Source organism: Jaculus jaculus, chromosome 1 (assembly GCF_020740685.1).
Source record: "Jaculus jaculus isolate mJacJac1 chromosome 1, mJacJac1.mat.Y.cur, whole genome shotgun sequence".
In the NCBI taxonomy this organism is placed as follows: domain Eukaryota; kingdom Metazoa; phylum Chordata; class Mammalia; order Rodentia; family Dipodidae; genus Jaculus; species Jaculus jaculus.
The window spans coordinates 1,848,410-1,862,283 of NC_059102.1; the positions used below are offsets into that span (position 1 = coordinate 1,848,410).

General features: G+C 44.3%; 1 protein-coding gene across 2 annotated transcripts in view; it reads right to left on the minus strand.

Annotated features, from left to right (window-relative positions):
* Ppp2r2d (protein phosphatase 2 regulatory subunit Bdelta) overlaps positions 1 to 13,874 on the minus strand; it is a 49,080-nt gene that overhangs the window by 13,508 nt on the left and 21,698 nt on the right. Inside the window, exons 3-7 of one of the 2 annotated variants that reach the window (XM_045141841.1) lie at positions 11,410 to 11,507; positions 6,321 to 6,486; positions 5,329 to 5,441; positions 1,351 to 1,528; positions 283 to 447 (exon numbers count right to left, since the gene is read on the minus strand). In XM_045141841.1, coding sequence (XP_044997776.1) covers positions 283 to 447; positions 1,351 to 1,528; positions 5,329 to 5,441; positions 6,321 to 6,486; positions 11,410 to 11,507 — 720 coding nt within the window. Of the gene's footprint in view, positions 1 to 282; positions 448 to 1,350; positions 1,529 to 5,328; positions 5,442 to 6,320; positions 6,487 to 11,409; positions 11,508 to 13,874 lie in introns of those variants that run through there. The other variant, XM_045141842.1, reaches the window with a different exon arrangement.

A 13,874-nucleotide genomic window follows, 5' to 3' on the forward strand; every position in this document is an offset into this window, starting at 1 on the left:
CTCCAACAGCTGACAAGGACACAGATGGAATGCACTCTGGTGGCTGTGGCCCATGTCTTGCCACAAAAGGAAGAGGCCATAGTGGTGCTTCTGCCAGACCAGGCTCAGGGAGAACTTGGGAGAGATGCTGAGCTCAGGCTGCCAGAGGGAGAGAGCCAGTGTCCAGAACACTTGCCCCATGGTGGTCCCTGGGAGCCTGCCTAGCCCTCTCATACAAGAACAAGCCTCTGTCCATACAAATGGCTAGCTTCTGGAAAGCAAAGGAATTTACAGGAGACTCACACTTGGAGTGCCTGTCACAAAGAGCAGAGGAGCGCATGTCACACAGGCGGATGGTTCCCTTGCTGCTGCTGTAGACAAACACATTGCACTGGTGAGGGTGGAACTCGGCGGCAGTGATGACTTCTGTCAGCTCCTCCATGTTAGCAGGCTTGATGTCCACAATGTCTGGAGGGTGATGTTAAGGCACAGTACTCAGCTGACTGGGTTAGCTACTCCACACACGTGAAGTGCAATGAGACAACATTTCAGGGCAGCTGACCACACAAGCTGTTCCCGAAGCAGCAGAGAGGCTTTGGGTGGATGCATTACTCAGACTGCAAGGCTGGGCCTGCCCAAGGGCGATGCAGAGACTTGTGCCCTGCTCGCCCCACCACTCCCCACATCCTACCACCTCTGATGGTAAATAAGAAAAGGCACACTGAATGACACCTATAAGCAAGGCAAACAGTGCCACTACACCTGACCCCTCAGTATCCACAGGTAATTCTGAACCCAGAAATACTGCCAAATTCCCTAAGATTCTGCTTTTCTAGTTACCTGATTAAGCAAGCTTGTGCAGCTGCAGGATGATGGCAGCAGAGCAGGTCATCAGTCAGAGGTGGGACCAACAGAAAACACAGTAAGGGTGAGATCTCTCTCAAGGACAACGTGCAATGGCAAGGGGCAGATTTCCACCCAGGGGAAACAAGGTGATACACAGCTTCAGTGCTGCTTTGGGCAGGAAACCAGAGCAGTCCTCAAGGTACCCAGAGTGAGGCTGCAGAGCTGAGTGAAGGAGATGAGCAGGGACAGGACAGCAACTGAGCCAAGGAGATGCGTTCGTTCTCACATGTATTTCAACACCATCCTAACCCCGCCACATTTTGTAGTCTAGCATGTATTATTTACAAGTTCAGAAGAAAAAACATGCAACCCTGAGTTTTTAAATATTCCTTCACTCCAGTTTGCCTCTGAATGAATCAGGGATACAGGTCAGTCCTCTTAGAGAATGCCTGCATTCAGAAAGGAAGACTCAGGTACAGGGGCATAGATGCCGATGTGATTCAACAGTCATCCCAGAAAGGATACTGAAGCTTCTATCTGTGATTTCTAAATGCCATAGGTTAATTCTCAGGTCATCTGCAGAGAGATACGTTTCATGATCACTATTGACTGAAATGGAATTTATGTGATACGTGTGAGCATTTGCAAAAATCCGTCGTGGACTTGCTTCTACCATAAGGTCCATGGGCTTCAGTATTGGAACCTAAAAATGGAAGGAGATGGTAATTCAAAACAAAGGGCACAGCATAAGACTTGCCTATCACTTGTAACAGGTAACAGGGGTATACAAGCCAGAAGTGGTGGTGCACACTGTAAGTCTCAGCACTCGAGAGGCAGAGGTAGGAAGATTGCCATGAGTTCGAGGCCACCCTGAGACTATGTAGTGAAATCCAGGTCAGCCTGAGCTAGAGAGAGACCCTACCTTGATAAACCAAAAAAAAAAAAAAAAAAGGATGGGGGAGGAGGTAAGAATGGGGCTGGCTGGAGAGATGGCCCAGTGGGTTAGGGCACTTGCCTGCACAGCCTAACAACCCAGGTTCAATTTTCCAATACCCATGTAAAGCCAGATGCAAAAAGTAGCACATGCATCTGGAGTTTGTTTGCAGTGGCTAGAGGCCCTGGCATGCACATACTCTTTTTCTTTCTCCCTCTGTTATCTCTCTGCTTGCAAATGAATAACAACTTTTTTAAAATTATGAATTATTAAGTTTATTTGGAGGAAATCACAAATTATGGGGTTTATTTAAGGGACACTGGGATTGTACATGGAGGGGAGTTCATGGTGCTCACTTATGAGAAACCAAGGCCTTTAAACAGAGATTATGGCAAAGCTGTTAGCAAGTGGAAAGTAGAATGTAGGAGCTTGTGCAGGGAGACTTAGAGGAACTTGCATGACATCTGCCATGTGTTTTTCCATGTAGGGAAGTTAAGAGGGCAAATGGTGAGGTTCAAGGAAAAATAAGAGGGCAGATGTCAAAGCAGAGACCAGGAGACTCAGAGGGGAAATGTATAATGAAGAGGGTCACACTCATGGGTACCCTGAGTTTAAAGAAATTACAAGCTTAGAGAACAACTTTTTTTAAAAAAGGGATGAATTGGGGTTTTCTAAAGGCAACACCCCCCAACCATTGAGCAGAGCTGCGACAACAGGTATAAGGTAGAAAACTGTTCCAAGCTTTTTCTCCTTGCTTCCATTATGGAGGTAACATGATCTTACTGAAAAGAAGATGACCTGCTCCTTATTAATGGCCTCAAGGTCACTCTCCTGTTCTACCTCCTGGTGAACAAGAAAGGGATAGAAACACCTTGGAAGACATGAGACCCACTTGTCCTTAGAGCTGGGCACACAAACCTCTACTTTCACTGCACTACTGGTCTGGTATCAAGTATCAAGCTGTGGGATACAGTAACCTCAGACAGGGGTAAACACACCTTCCATGACTTTCTGCTGCCTCTAACTAATCAAGTACAGAGAACCATAATTCTAACAAACAGAAAGGTAACTTTTTAAAAAATCTCTTTTCTAGCACTAAAATAATTTAAGAGGAAAAACCTGTAAGAACATTTCTGACTATTGCTTGGGTAAGGTCAAATGGTTCACTCCAAGTTCCAAGCAGTAAAACCCAAACATGGACCAAGACCATGGCAGAATTGCTATGACTGTGCCCTCTCACCAGGGCCAATGTGTAAAACTCACTTTTCAGATGTTTTACTTTGTCAACCAATTAGTTTTTTTAAAAAATAATTTTTATTTATTTATTTTACTTATTTATTTTTAATTTTTATTAGCATTTTCCATGATTATAAAAAAAATCCCATGTTAGTTCCCTCCCTCCCCCCCACACTTTCTCCTTTGAAATTCCACTCTCCATCATATTACCTCCCCATCACAATCATTGTACTTACATATATACAATATCACCCTATTAAGTACCCTCCTCCCTTCCTTTCTCTTCCCTTTATGTCTCCTTTTTAACTTACTGGCCTCTGCTACTAAGTATTTTCATTCTCACGCAGAAGCCCAGTCATCTGTAGCTAGGATCCACATATGAGAGAGAACATGTGGCACTTGGCTTTCTGGGCCTGGGTATATTTTACTTACTTGAGAAAGGGAGGTAGAGGTAGAAGCAAGGCAGATAGACTGGGCACATCGGGGCTTCCTAGCCACTGCAAACAAACTCCAGACACATGTGCTACCTTTTGCTTCTGGTTTTACATGGGAACTGGGAAATCAAACCTGTGTCCTTTGGCTTGGCCAGCAAGCGCCTTAACTGTTAAGGCATCTCTCCAGCTCTAGAGTGTTTTTTTTTTTTTAAGCTTTTGTTTATTTGCAAGCAGAGATTTTTCTTTAAAAAGCTTTTACTTTCTACCTTTTAAAAAATTTTTCTAATGAGAGAGAGAGAGAGGCAGAAAGAGAGAGAAAGGCAAAGAGTGTGAATGGGTGTGCCAAGGCCTTCAGGCACTGTAAATGAACTCCAGATGTATGTACCACCTTATGCATCTGGCTTATGTGGGTCCTGGGGAATTGAACCTGGGTCCTTTGGCTTTGCAGACAAGTACCTTAACTGCTAAGCCATCTCTCCAGCACAGCAAGCAGAGATTTTATCTATATATGAATGAATGGGAGCACCACTACAAATGACTCCAGATACATGTGTCACTTTGTGCATCTGGCTTTACATGGGTATTGGGCAATCATCCTGGTCCATCAGGCTTTACAATCAAAGACCATGAACCATTAAGCCATCTCTTCAGCCATATGGTGGTTTTACTTAGGTCACCTTATCAAAAAAGACTGGAGGGATGGCTAAGTAGTCAAACCTGGAAAGATGGTCCAGTTTGTTTGCAAAGCCTGATGGTACAGGTTCAATTTCTCAGCACCCATATAAAGCCAGATGCACAAAGTGGTGCACACACCTGGAGTTTGTTTGCAGTGGCATGAAGTACTAGCATATCCATACTTTCTCTTTGCCTCTTTCGGTCTCTCAAATAAACAAACAAATGAATAAATGAAAAAAAAAAAAAAACATTTTTTTTAAAAGGGGACTGCAAACTGGGCATGGTAGCCTATGCCTTTAATCCCAGTACTCTGGAGGCTGAGGTAGGAGGATCACTGTAAGTTCGAGGCCAGCCTGAGACTACATAGTGAATTCCAGGTCAGCTTGGACTAAAGTGAGACCCTACCTTGGAAAAATCAAAAAAGGACTGAAATCAAGCCAACACTGGACTTAGTTAATAAGAACTTGAGAGCATTTCAAACTAAGCATGTGACCTTCTGGGATGTGCAGGGGGTCTGACTGAGAAGGGCTGTGTATGTGCAGGGCCTGGGCTGGTGGCAGGAGGGAGGAGCAGCACCAGAGCCGGTTTTTTTCTACTCACTCACTGACAACTTCTACCACAGGAGCCATCAAAACTAATCCTCAGATGCAAACACAGCAGTTTTAGAACAGAACATTTGAGCTCCTCTGAACTCTATCTGAGCATACTACATTTCCTCTCTGTCTTCATGTCAATGGAAACTGGCAAAATGAGTCTAAGAAATTAGAGGCAGACTGGCCTTGGGATGCTCGTCCCAGGTGCACCCACTGTCTATGTGTCAGTGGCAGGGACATCCCTCACTGGGCCATCACAATCCTTTTGCTTCCTCAAAGCAATGTGACAGGAAATCACTTGTACTCAAGTGACACCCTAGGAAGCATGTCAGGACAAGGCTGTCACGCACCTTTCCCAGTAGTAACCAGGAGGCTGCTTTGCAGTGAGCTTGCCAAGGAGTCTTCCCTCAATGAAGTGTTCAAGAGCTTCAACCTCAATGACAAATCTGATAGCCACCCACTTTTGAAACCCCAGCTGCACTCCTTGGGGCAGGTGGCTTTCTCTGGGACACGCTTACCCAGGTGTTCTTAAGTCAAAGGCAGAAACTACCACACGGCATTTAGCCCACAGGACACTGTTTTTGAAAAGTTTCTGAAGCAGTGAGAAGGAGAAAGAAAAGGCAGTGCATACCCGCAGTGCTGTGACTCTAAAGGGGTCTCGAAGCCGTCCATCTTCATCCTTCAGGTTGTAACCCTCTGCTCTCTTATCCCGTTCACTTATTTTCCATAATTTAATAGTTTTATCTGAAAATAAAAACATCATGCATATTAAAAGAAAAACCACAGGTAACATGCATGACTATTATTTGATGATTGTGCTGCTGGCCCTATGTTGCTGTCTAAGCTGGGAGTACCTGAACATGAGTATTTTTAATTATAGCTGAACATTGTCTTGTATAATAAAAGATGTAGACCTACACAAACAAAGGAATATCAGCTTTCTTTGCAGGATTTGAATTTTCAACTTATCACCGTTCACCCTAGCTACAAAGCTTAAAGCAGAAACAACTTCTAGAATTACTTAAAACAACAAAAACTCTGCACTGGAGAGATGGTTTAGTGGCTAAGGTACTTGCCTGCAAAGCCAAAGGACCCAGGTTAGATTTCCCAGTACCCACATAAAACCAGGTACACAAGGTAGCACATGTATAGGGTTCATCTACAGTGGCTAGAGGCCCTGGCACACCCATCCTCTTTCTCTATAAATAGTACATACACAGAAACTAAGGGTTGGAGAGATGACTCCGCAGTTAAAACACTTGTTTGCAAAGCCTAAGGACCCAGGTTCAACTCCCCAAGCACAAGGTGGCAAATGCGTCTGGAGTTTGTATGCAGTGGCTGGAGGCCCTGGCATACCCATTTTCTCTCTCTCCCTGCTTGCAAATATTTAGAAAAGAAAGCAAGCTGGGCATAGTGTTGCACACCTTTAATCCCAGCACTTGAGAGGTTGATGTAGGAGGAATGCCATGAATTTGAGGTTGGCCTGGTGCCACAGAGTGAGTTCAAGGTTAGCCCGGGCTAGAGTGAGACTCTCTCCAAAAATTCAAAATGAATACAGCTACGCGAAGTTATACATAAAACATTAAGCAAAATAATCACTTAAAGAAAACAACAACTTCTTACCATTTGTAGAGAGTAGAAAGTGAGCAGCATTTTGCTGTGGTAACCACCTGATTTTATTTATTTTTTCCTCAATTTCTAGACTTTTCAGATAGTCAAATTCTGGTTCATGACTTTGAAAGGTACTGTAAACATTATATTCTCCCCTAGAATGGGGGCGACTTTTATTCTGTAAAGAAATTAGACAACCATTTTAGGGAATGAGGCACAATACAAAGAAAATTTTGGTACCACTGAGCCAAAATCCCGAGGACCATACTTATATTTTAAAAAACATTATTTATTTGAGAAACAAAGAGAGAGAATGGGCATACCAGGGCCTCCAGCCACTGCAAACAAACTCCAGATGCATGTACCACTTTGCGCATCTGGCTATCATGGGCACGGGGGAATCAAACCTAGGTCCTCAGGTTTTGCAGGCAAGCTCTAACCGCTAAGCCATCTCTCCAGCCCAACCACACTTATGCTGGCCCAAAAAAATTCTCCAGTAGGTACAGCTTACACTTAATGAACTTGGAGGTGGGGGGGAAGAGTATTTCACAATACTTTGATTCTACATCTAGGTGTCTTCTCTAGGCAGGGTCTGGAGAATCAACATGGCTCGTTGAGGGTAAGCAGTTTGCAGGAAAGAAACACAACTGTGCTTGCTTGTGGATAGGTGTGTTCTCTCCCAGTTAATGTTTTAGGTTAGCAAACAAAGCAATGGGCTTCATCATGGCGTTTTATGCATGTGTCATACTCTGTTCTCATTGTTTCCCTCCCCCACTGCCCTTCTCTCCAACAGATCCTTTTCTTTCCCTAGCTTTCTGCACTTTCCCATCACGTGTTCTATTTTCTTTTTTTTTAAATTTTTTTGTTAGTTTTATTTATTTATTTGAGAGTGACAGAGTAAGAAAGAGGCAGACACAGAGAGAGAATGGGCACTAGCCACTGCAAACGAACTCCAGATGCGTGTGCCCCTTGTGTATCTGGCTAATGTGGGTCCTGGGGAATCAAGCCTCAAACAGGTTCCTTAGGCTTCACAGGCAAGCACTTAACCACTAAGCCATCTCTCCAGCCCACGTGTTCTATTTTCATTGCCCACTGTGGTGGTTTCAATGATAAAGCTCCATGGACTCAGGTACTGTTTTCTTTTTGAGGCAAGCCCAACATACTGGACTTTTTTTTTTTTTTTTTTTTTAACGTGAGTGTGATAGCAAGAAGGAGGAAGGGAGAGAACTGGCATGCCAGGGCCTCCAGCCACTGCAATCCAGATGTGTGTGCCATCTTGTGTGCATGTGCGACATTGCGTCACCTTGTGTGTCTGGCTTATGGGGAATCTGAAGTGTCGAACATGAGACCTTAGGCTTCACAGGTAAGCCGTCTTAACCACTAAGCCATGTCTCCAGCCCGACTCAGGTATTTTTGATTAAGCTTCTTAGTTTTCAGCAGGTGGAGCTCTGACAGGAGGTGTCTCTGGGGTTGGATCTCAAGTCCAGCACTAAGGTGTGTTGAAAGCTACTCCAGCAATGGCTGTTGATGCTCTCTTTCTCTCTGCTATGGATGTATGATAAAGTGAGCCAGCTGCTTCTACCGTGGTGAAGCTTCCCCTAGAATCTCTAAGCCTGAAACAAACCCTTTCGTCTCATCTACTTGTGGCTAGGTATTTGTCCCAGCAATGAGAAAGTGGCTGCAATGTCCACTGTCCGTTAAGTCTCTTCCTCTACTCTCATGATCTTTCTAGCTTCCATCATACGACTCCCGTGTATAAACACACACACGCACACACACAAAATTCAATGCCCACTGTCCTTTAAGTCTCTCCCTCTACTATCATGATCTTTCTAGCTTTTGTCATGACTCCCGTGTATAAACACACGTGCACACACACACACAATGCAATGTTCACCGTTCGTTAAGCCTCTCCCTCTACTTTCATGACCTTTCTAACTTTTGTCATATGACTCCCATGTATAAACACACACACAATGCTATGCCCACCGTCCTTTAAGCCTCTTCCTCCATGCACATATCATTTTAGCTTTTGTCATAGGACTCCCATGTATAAACACATGTGCGCACACACAATGCAATGCTCACTGTCCGTTAAGCCTCTCCCTCTACTCTCATGATCTTTCTAGTTTTTGTCATATGACTCCCGTGTATAAACACACACGCACACACACAATGCAATGCTCACTGTCCGTTAAGCCTCCCCCTCTACTCTCATGATCTTTCCAGCTTTCATCATGACTCCCGTGTATAAACACACACACAATGCAATGCCCACCGTCCTTTAGGTCTCTCTCTCTATGCTCATGATCTTTCTAGCTTTCGTCATATGACCCCTGTGTATAAACACACATGATTTTAAATCTGGGTTTCTCATGTCTTTCTGAGCCTGGCTCATCTCCCTGAATACTATTCTCCTTGGCTGTCCCCATTTTCATGTAAATGTCACGACTTCATCTTTCTTTGCAGCTGGATCTGCTCTTGTTGCTTCTGTACAACTTGCGGGGTTGGAGGCACCAATCTTGGGAACTGGAACTTACTCAGTGCGCTGCTGACCGGCTGCCGGGGAGTGGGGGGCAGCAGCAGGCAAGAACAGGGCCCCACAAGGACACACCCCACAAGGCCAGTGCAAGATGGAGCTACAGAAGGACATCTAGAGTAACATGTAGTGGATTCAAGTGTCCCCCATAAACTTAAGGTGTTCTGAATGCTAGGTTACCAAGTGATAAAGATTTAGGAATTAACACTTCCTGAAGTATTATTGGGGGCAGGCTTATGGGTGTTATTGCCAATTTCTCCATGCTCATGTTTGGCACACTCTCCCGTTGCTATTGATCCTCTTATGTTGGCCCGGGGGTGATGTCCACCCTCTACTCATGTTGTCATTCTCCCTGCCATCATGGAGCTTCCCCTTGAGCCTGTAAACCAAAATAAACCTCTTTTTCCCCCAAGCTGCTCTTGGTTGGGTGATTTCTACCAGCAATGCAAATCTGACTGCAACAGATGCTCTCCTGCCACAATCATAGTTATGGTTTTCTTGGGCTTCTGCCCTTTCTGAGACCACTGGTTGGCATAATTATATTTTCTTGCTTGACCTGGTATTTTTAACCTTCAAGATACAACAGTTTCAGACTAAACTTGTGATCCCTGGATTCCAGCCAGGTCCTCCTACAGGGGGTGGATCCTCCTCTCTGGCCAATGGACACAACAGGATTATGTGGTTCTTCTAGGCAGAGATATGCCATAAAGGCAAGATATAAAGCACCTGTTCAGCTCCCCAAGACTTCTGGGAACTCTGGAGATGGTTCAGCAAGTAAGCACTTGTGGCTTCAGTGCTAAAGGCTGGGAGGGCCTGAGACCGCCTCAATTCGACTTGCCTGAACTTGTATGAAAGTCTGGATATGGCCTACACATCCATAACTCATCACAGGTGTGGAGACTAGAGAACTGCTGTGGCTGACCCTCTGAAGGAAGTATTTGGGTGAGCAACAGAGAAGGGTGCCTTGAGTTCTCTCCTCCTCTGGATCTGGCACACAAACATATGCATGTGTGTACACAAACACATACACACACATACTCTCTCTTTCTCTGTTGGGATAACTCTCCAGGGCCAGTAGGATGAAGTATTGGCGAAGTCCTTCGTGAAGGTCTTACACAAAGGCTGAAAGAAAAAACCACTGTCAAAGCTAAGTCAGGGGCTTCAGGGATGGCGAAGTGGTTAAGGTGTTTGCCTGCAAAGCCAAAGAACCCAGGTTTGATTCCCCAGGACCCACGTTAACCAGATGCACAAGGGGGCACACGCATTTGGATTTCGTCTGCAGTGGCTTGAGGCCCTGGCATGCTCATTTTATCTCTCCCTCTCTGTAAAACAAATTATATACATATACATATACATATACATATACATATACATATACATATACATATACATATACATATACATAGAGAGAGAGAGAGAGCGCGCGCGCGCGAGAGGGGGGGGGAGAGGGAGAGAGACAGAAAAGAAAACTAAGCCGAGAATAGTGGCAAACACCTTCAATCCCAGCACTCAGGAGGCAGAGGCAGAGAGAGCATTGTGAGTTTGAGGTTACCCTGAGACTACATACTGTATTCTAGTAAGCCTGGGCTATAGCGAGACCCTACTTTGAAAAACAAACAAAACAACAGCAACAACAAAAAACAGTTGAATCAAGGTTGGAGAGATGGTTCAGTGGCTAAGATAGAAAGCCTAATAACCTGGGTTTGATTCCCCAGTACACATGTAAAGACAGATGTACACAGTAGCACATGTATCTATAGTTCTTTTACAGTGGCAAGAGGTGCTGGCAAGCCAGTTCTCTCTCTCCTTGCAAATGAATAATAAGTAAGTAAATAAATAATTGGCTTCCACTTCCAGCTTTGAAATGTCTCCCTTCTTTGGCTGCTTCCTCCCTTCAAAGTGTACTCTTTGTTAATAGATCCTTTGTCTGCTGATATCCATGTAAGTCTTTGTCCAATGTCTTGTTCTGGGACACAAGGACCCAGAATTCCTCTAAACTCTCCAAACCCCAGTAGCCACTATATATCATTCCCAATGCCCAATTCTTTGTGTGAAGTGTTCCCTTCCTTCCAAAAGAGGAATGCCCTAAAACCACCCCTGATATGTCACCTGTGGCTCCATCCCCAAGGACAGGGAAGCCTATAGGCTTTTAGGGCACAGTATTGCTCATCTAGGATCTGTGCCCACCTTGCCTCTGTAGCAAATGCTGGTCAGTGCTGCAGACAAGACAGCTGAACAGGGTGTGTGTGCCTCAGACTGTCACTGTCAAATGAAAACAAAAGACATTCTAAGTACCCTGACTCATCTGCTCCCTCAGAGTCAGTGTGCAGGGTGGCAAGCCTCTCTCCACTCCAGGTCAATGCACTGCCAACTTAGGTGACCACAATGGGGAGCAGATCTCTTGTCACCTCTAAAGTAGTGTCTGAAATAAGAATCTGCACAGCTAACCCAACAGGACTGAACATAAAGGAAATCTGACACTGAGGAGAGAACTGCTCTTCTCGGAAAGTGATGTGCACAGGGTTAAGGATGCTGTTTTATTTGTGGGGTGTAATTACTGACCTCTTGTTCCCGCTGAAAAATAACAACTCTGCCACCCTTGTCTCCTGTTGCAAGAAGATCTCCAGAGTAGTTAAACTCAACAGTAGAGATGATGTCAGCTGTCAAAAAAAGACAGAAGCAATCACACTTGATGGTTGGGAGGAACATAAAAAAATCAAAATAATAATGAACATATACAAGCTATCTTCCCAAATGAAACAAAAACTTCACAGCAAATATGTTTCTTGGTCACTTCTGGGATCTGGGATAGAGCCCATTAGCACACATAGATTCACAAAAGTGACCCTGCTGACCCAACACTTGGAGCATTTTACCTAGACTGGGTTGTCTTGACTTAAGGATATAGAAAAAAATTTAAGTAATTTCTATTTATTTTATTTTATAAAAAAATATCCTATTACAGAGAGAGAAAAAGAGAGAGAGACAGACACAGACAGCGTGTGTATGGGCATGTCAGGACTTCTTGCAGCTGCAAACAAATTCCAGACACATCTGCCACTTTGTGCATCTGGCTTTACATATATATGGACCATCAGGCTTCGCAAGCAAGTACCTTTAACTGCTAAGCCATCTCCTTCAGCTCCTAGAGCTAATTTTTGTTGTTGTTGTTGTTTTTTCAAGGTAGGGTTTCACTCTAGTTCAGGCTGACCTGGAATTCAATCTGTATTCTCAGGGTGGCCTCGAACTCATAGAGATCCTCCTACCTCTGCCTCTGAGTGCTGGGATTAAAGGCACGCACAACCACACCTGGCAGAGTACATTTTTAAAATATTTTATTTATTTACAAGAGGGGGGAAGAGAGAGAGAGAGAGAGAGAGAGAGAGAGAGAGAGAGAGAATATATGGGTGCTCCAGGGCTTCCTGTCATTGAGAACACTCTAGACGCATGCACAACCTTGTGCATGTGCCTTTGCATTGGTACTGGGGAATTCAACCCAGTTGTTAGGTTTTGTAGAAAAGTGCCTTAACCACAGTCATCGCTCCAGCCTCTCAAAAATTATTTATTTATTTATTTTTGTTTGTTTATTTATTTATTTGACAGAGAAAGAGGGGGAGAGAGAATGGGCGCACCAGGGCCTCCAGCCACTACAAATGAATTCCAGACGCTTGTGCCCCTTGTGCATCTGGCTAACGTGGGTCCTGGGGAAGTGAACTTGGATCCTTTGACTTTTCCTTTGACTTTGCAGGCAAACACCTTAATCGTTAAGCCATCCCTCCAGCCCCCAAAACTAATTTTTTTTTAACCTGGCCACTTATTTATTTTTTTAATTTTTTAAAAAAAATTTTAATTTTTATTAACATTTTCCATTATTATAAAAAAACATCCCATGGTAATTCCCTCCCTCCCCCCTGACACTTTCCCCAAAACTAATTTTTAAAGGAAAACAAAATAGAGAAAAAAATACATGGGTGGTTCTAGAAAAATGTTGCCTTAATTTAAAGTGCATGCCTAATATTAAATAAGTCTTACATGCTAGTAATACAGATATTTTAATATTCTACACAGAAATTTGTACAAGTTCTATTTCACTGCCAATGTACCCTTAATGCAACACCATCATGCAGTGAGACACCACAAGGCTCACAGGAGTTCACCAGAGGTAAAGACCATGAGTTCAAAGAATAACAAAGTAAGGCTGCTGAAGTCGTGCAGTGCCCTTAGAGCAGCCCCTTTTCTTATTTATGCATGGACTACCACCAGACTATGGAAAGGGCCCACAACGAACTGTGGGGGAGCAGGTCTCATGACTGGTTCAGGCAGCACACCACACTGCAGACAGCTGACTCACTGCACGCCTCTAGGACAGTAGTCGATGCTCCAGTGCTAGAGGTTGACTGCCGGGTGCAGCTGAGGCACGTGTCTATTACTAAGTTGGAAGTTTGTAGAGATACAACTGCCACAAGTAGCCTTCCTACCAATAAGTAGTGGAATTGAAAGCTCAGACTGCAGAAGAGTGCCCTTCAATAGCCACATTGGGATATAATTAAAAAATTAATTATTTACATGTATCTTGCTGCTGCAAATGAATGTCAGATGCTTGTGCCACTTTTAATATCCAGCTTATGTTGGTGGCTTGGGAGTTAAACTGTGGCAGACAGGATTTGTAAGCAAACATCTTTAACTGCTCACCTGTTCATTAGGTCCTTGCTGACATCTCAGCCAGCTGACTACAGGGCACTGCTGGTTGACTCCACTGTGGAGCCTGCTTTTCTCCAAGGACATCAGTGGGATGTGGAACAAGGACAGGACCATTCCTGTTTTCTTTTTTTTTAAATATATTTTATTTATTAATTTGAGAGAAAGAAAGAGGGAGGGAGGAAGGGAGGGAGGGAGGGGGAGAGAGAGAGAGAGAGAGAGAGAGAGAGAGAGAGAGGGAGGGAGGGAGAGGGGGAGAGAGAGGGAGAGAGAATGGGTGCGCCAGAGCCTCCAGCCACTGCAAACGAACTCCAGACGCGTGCGCCCCC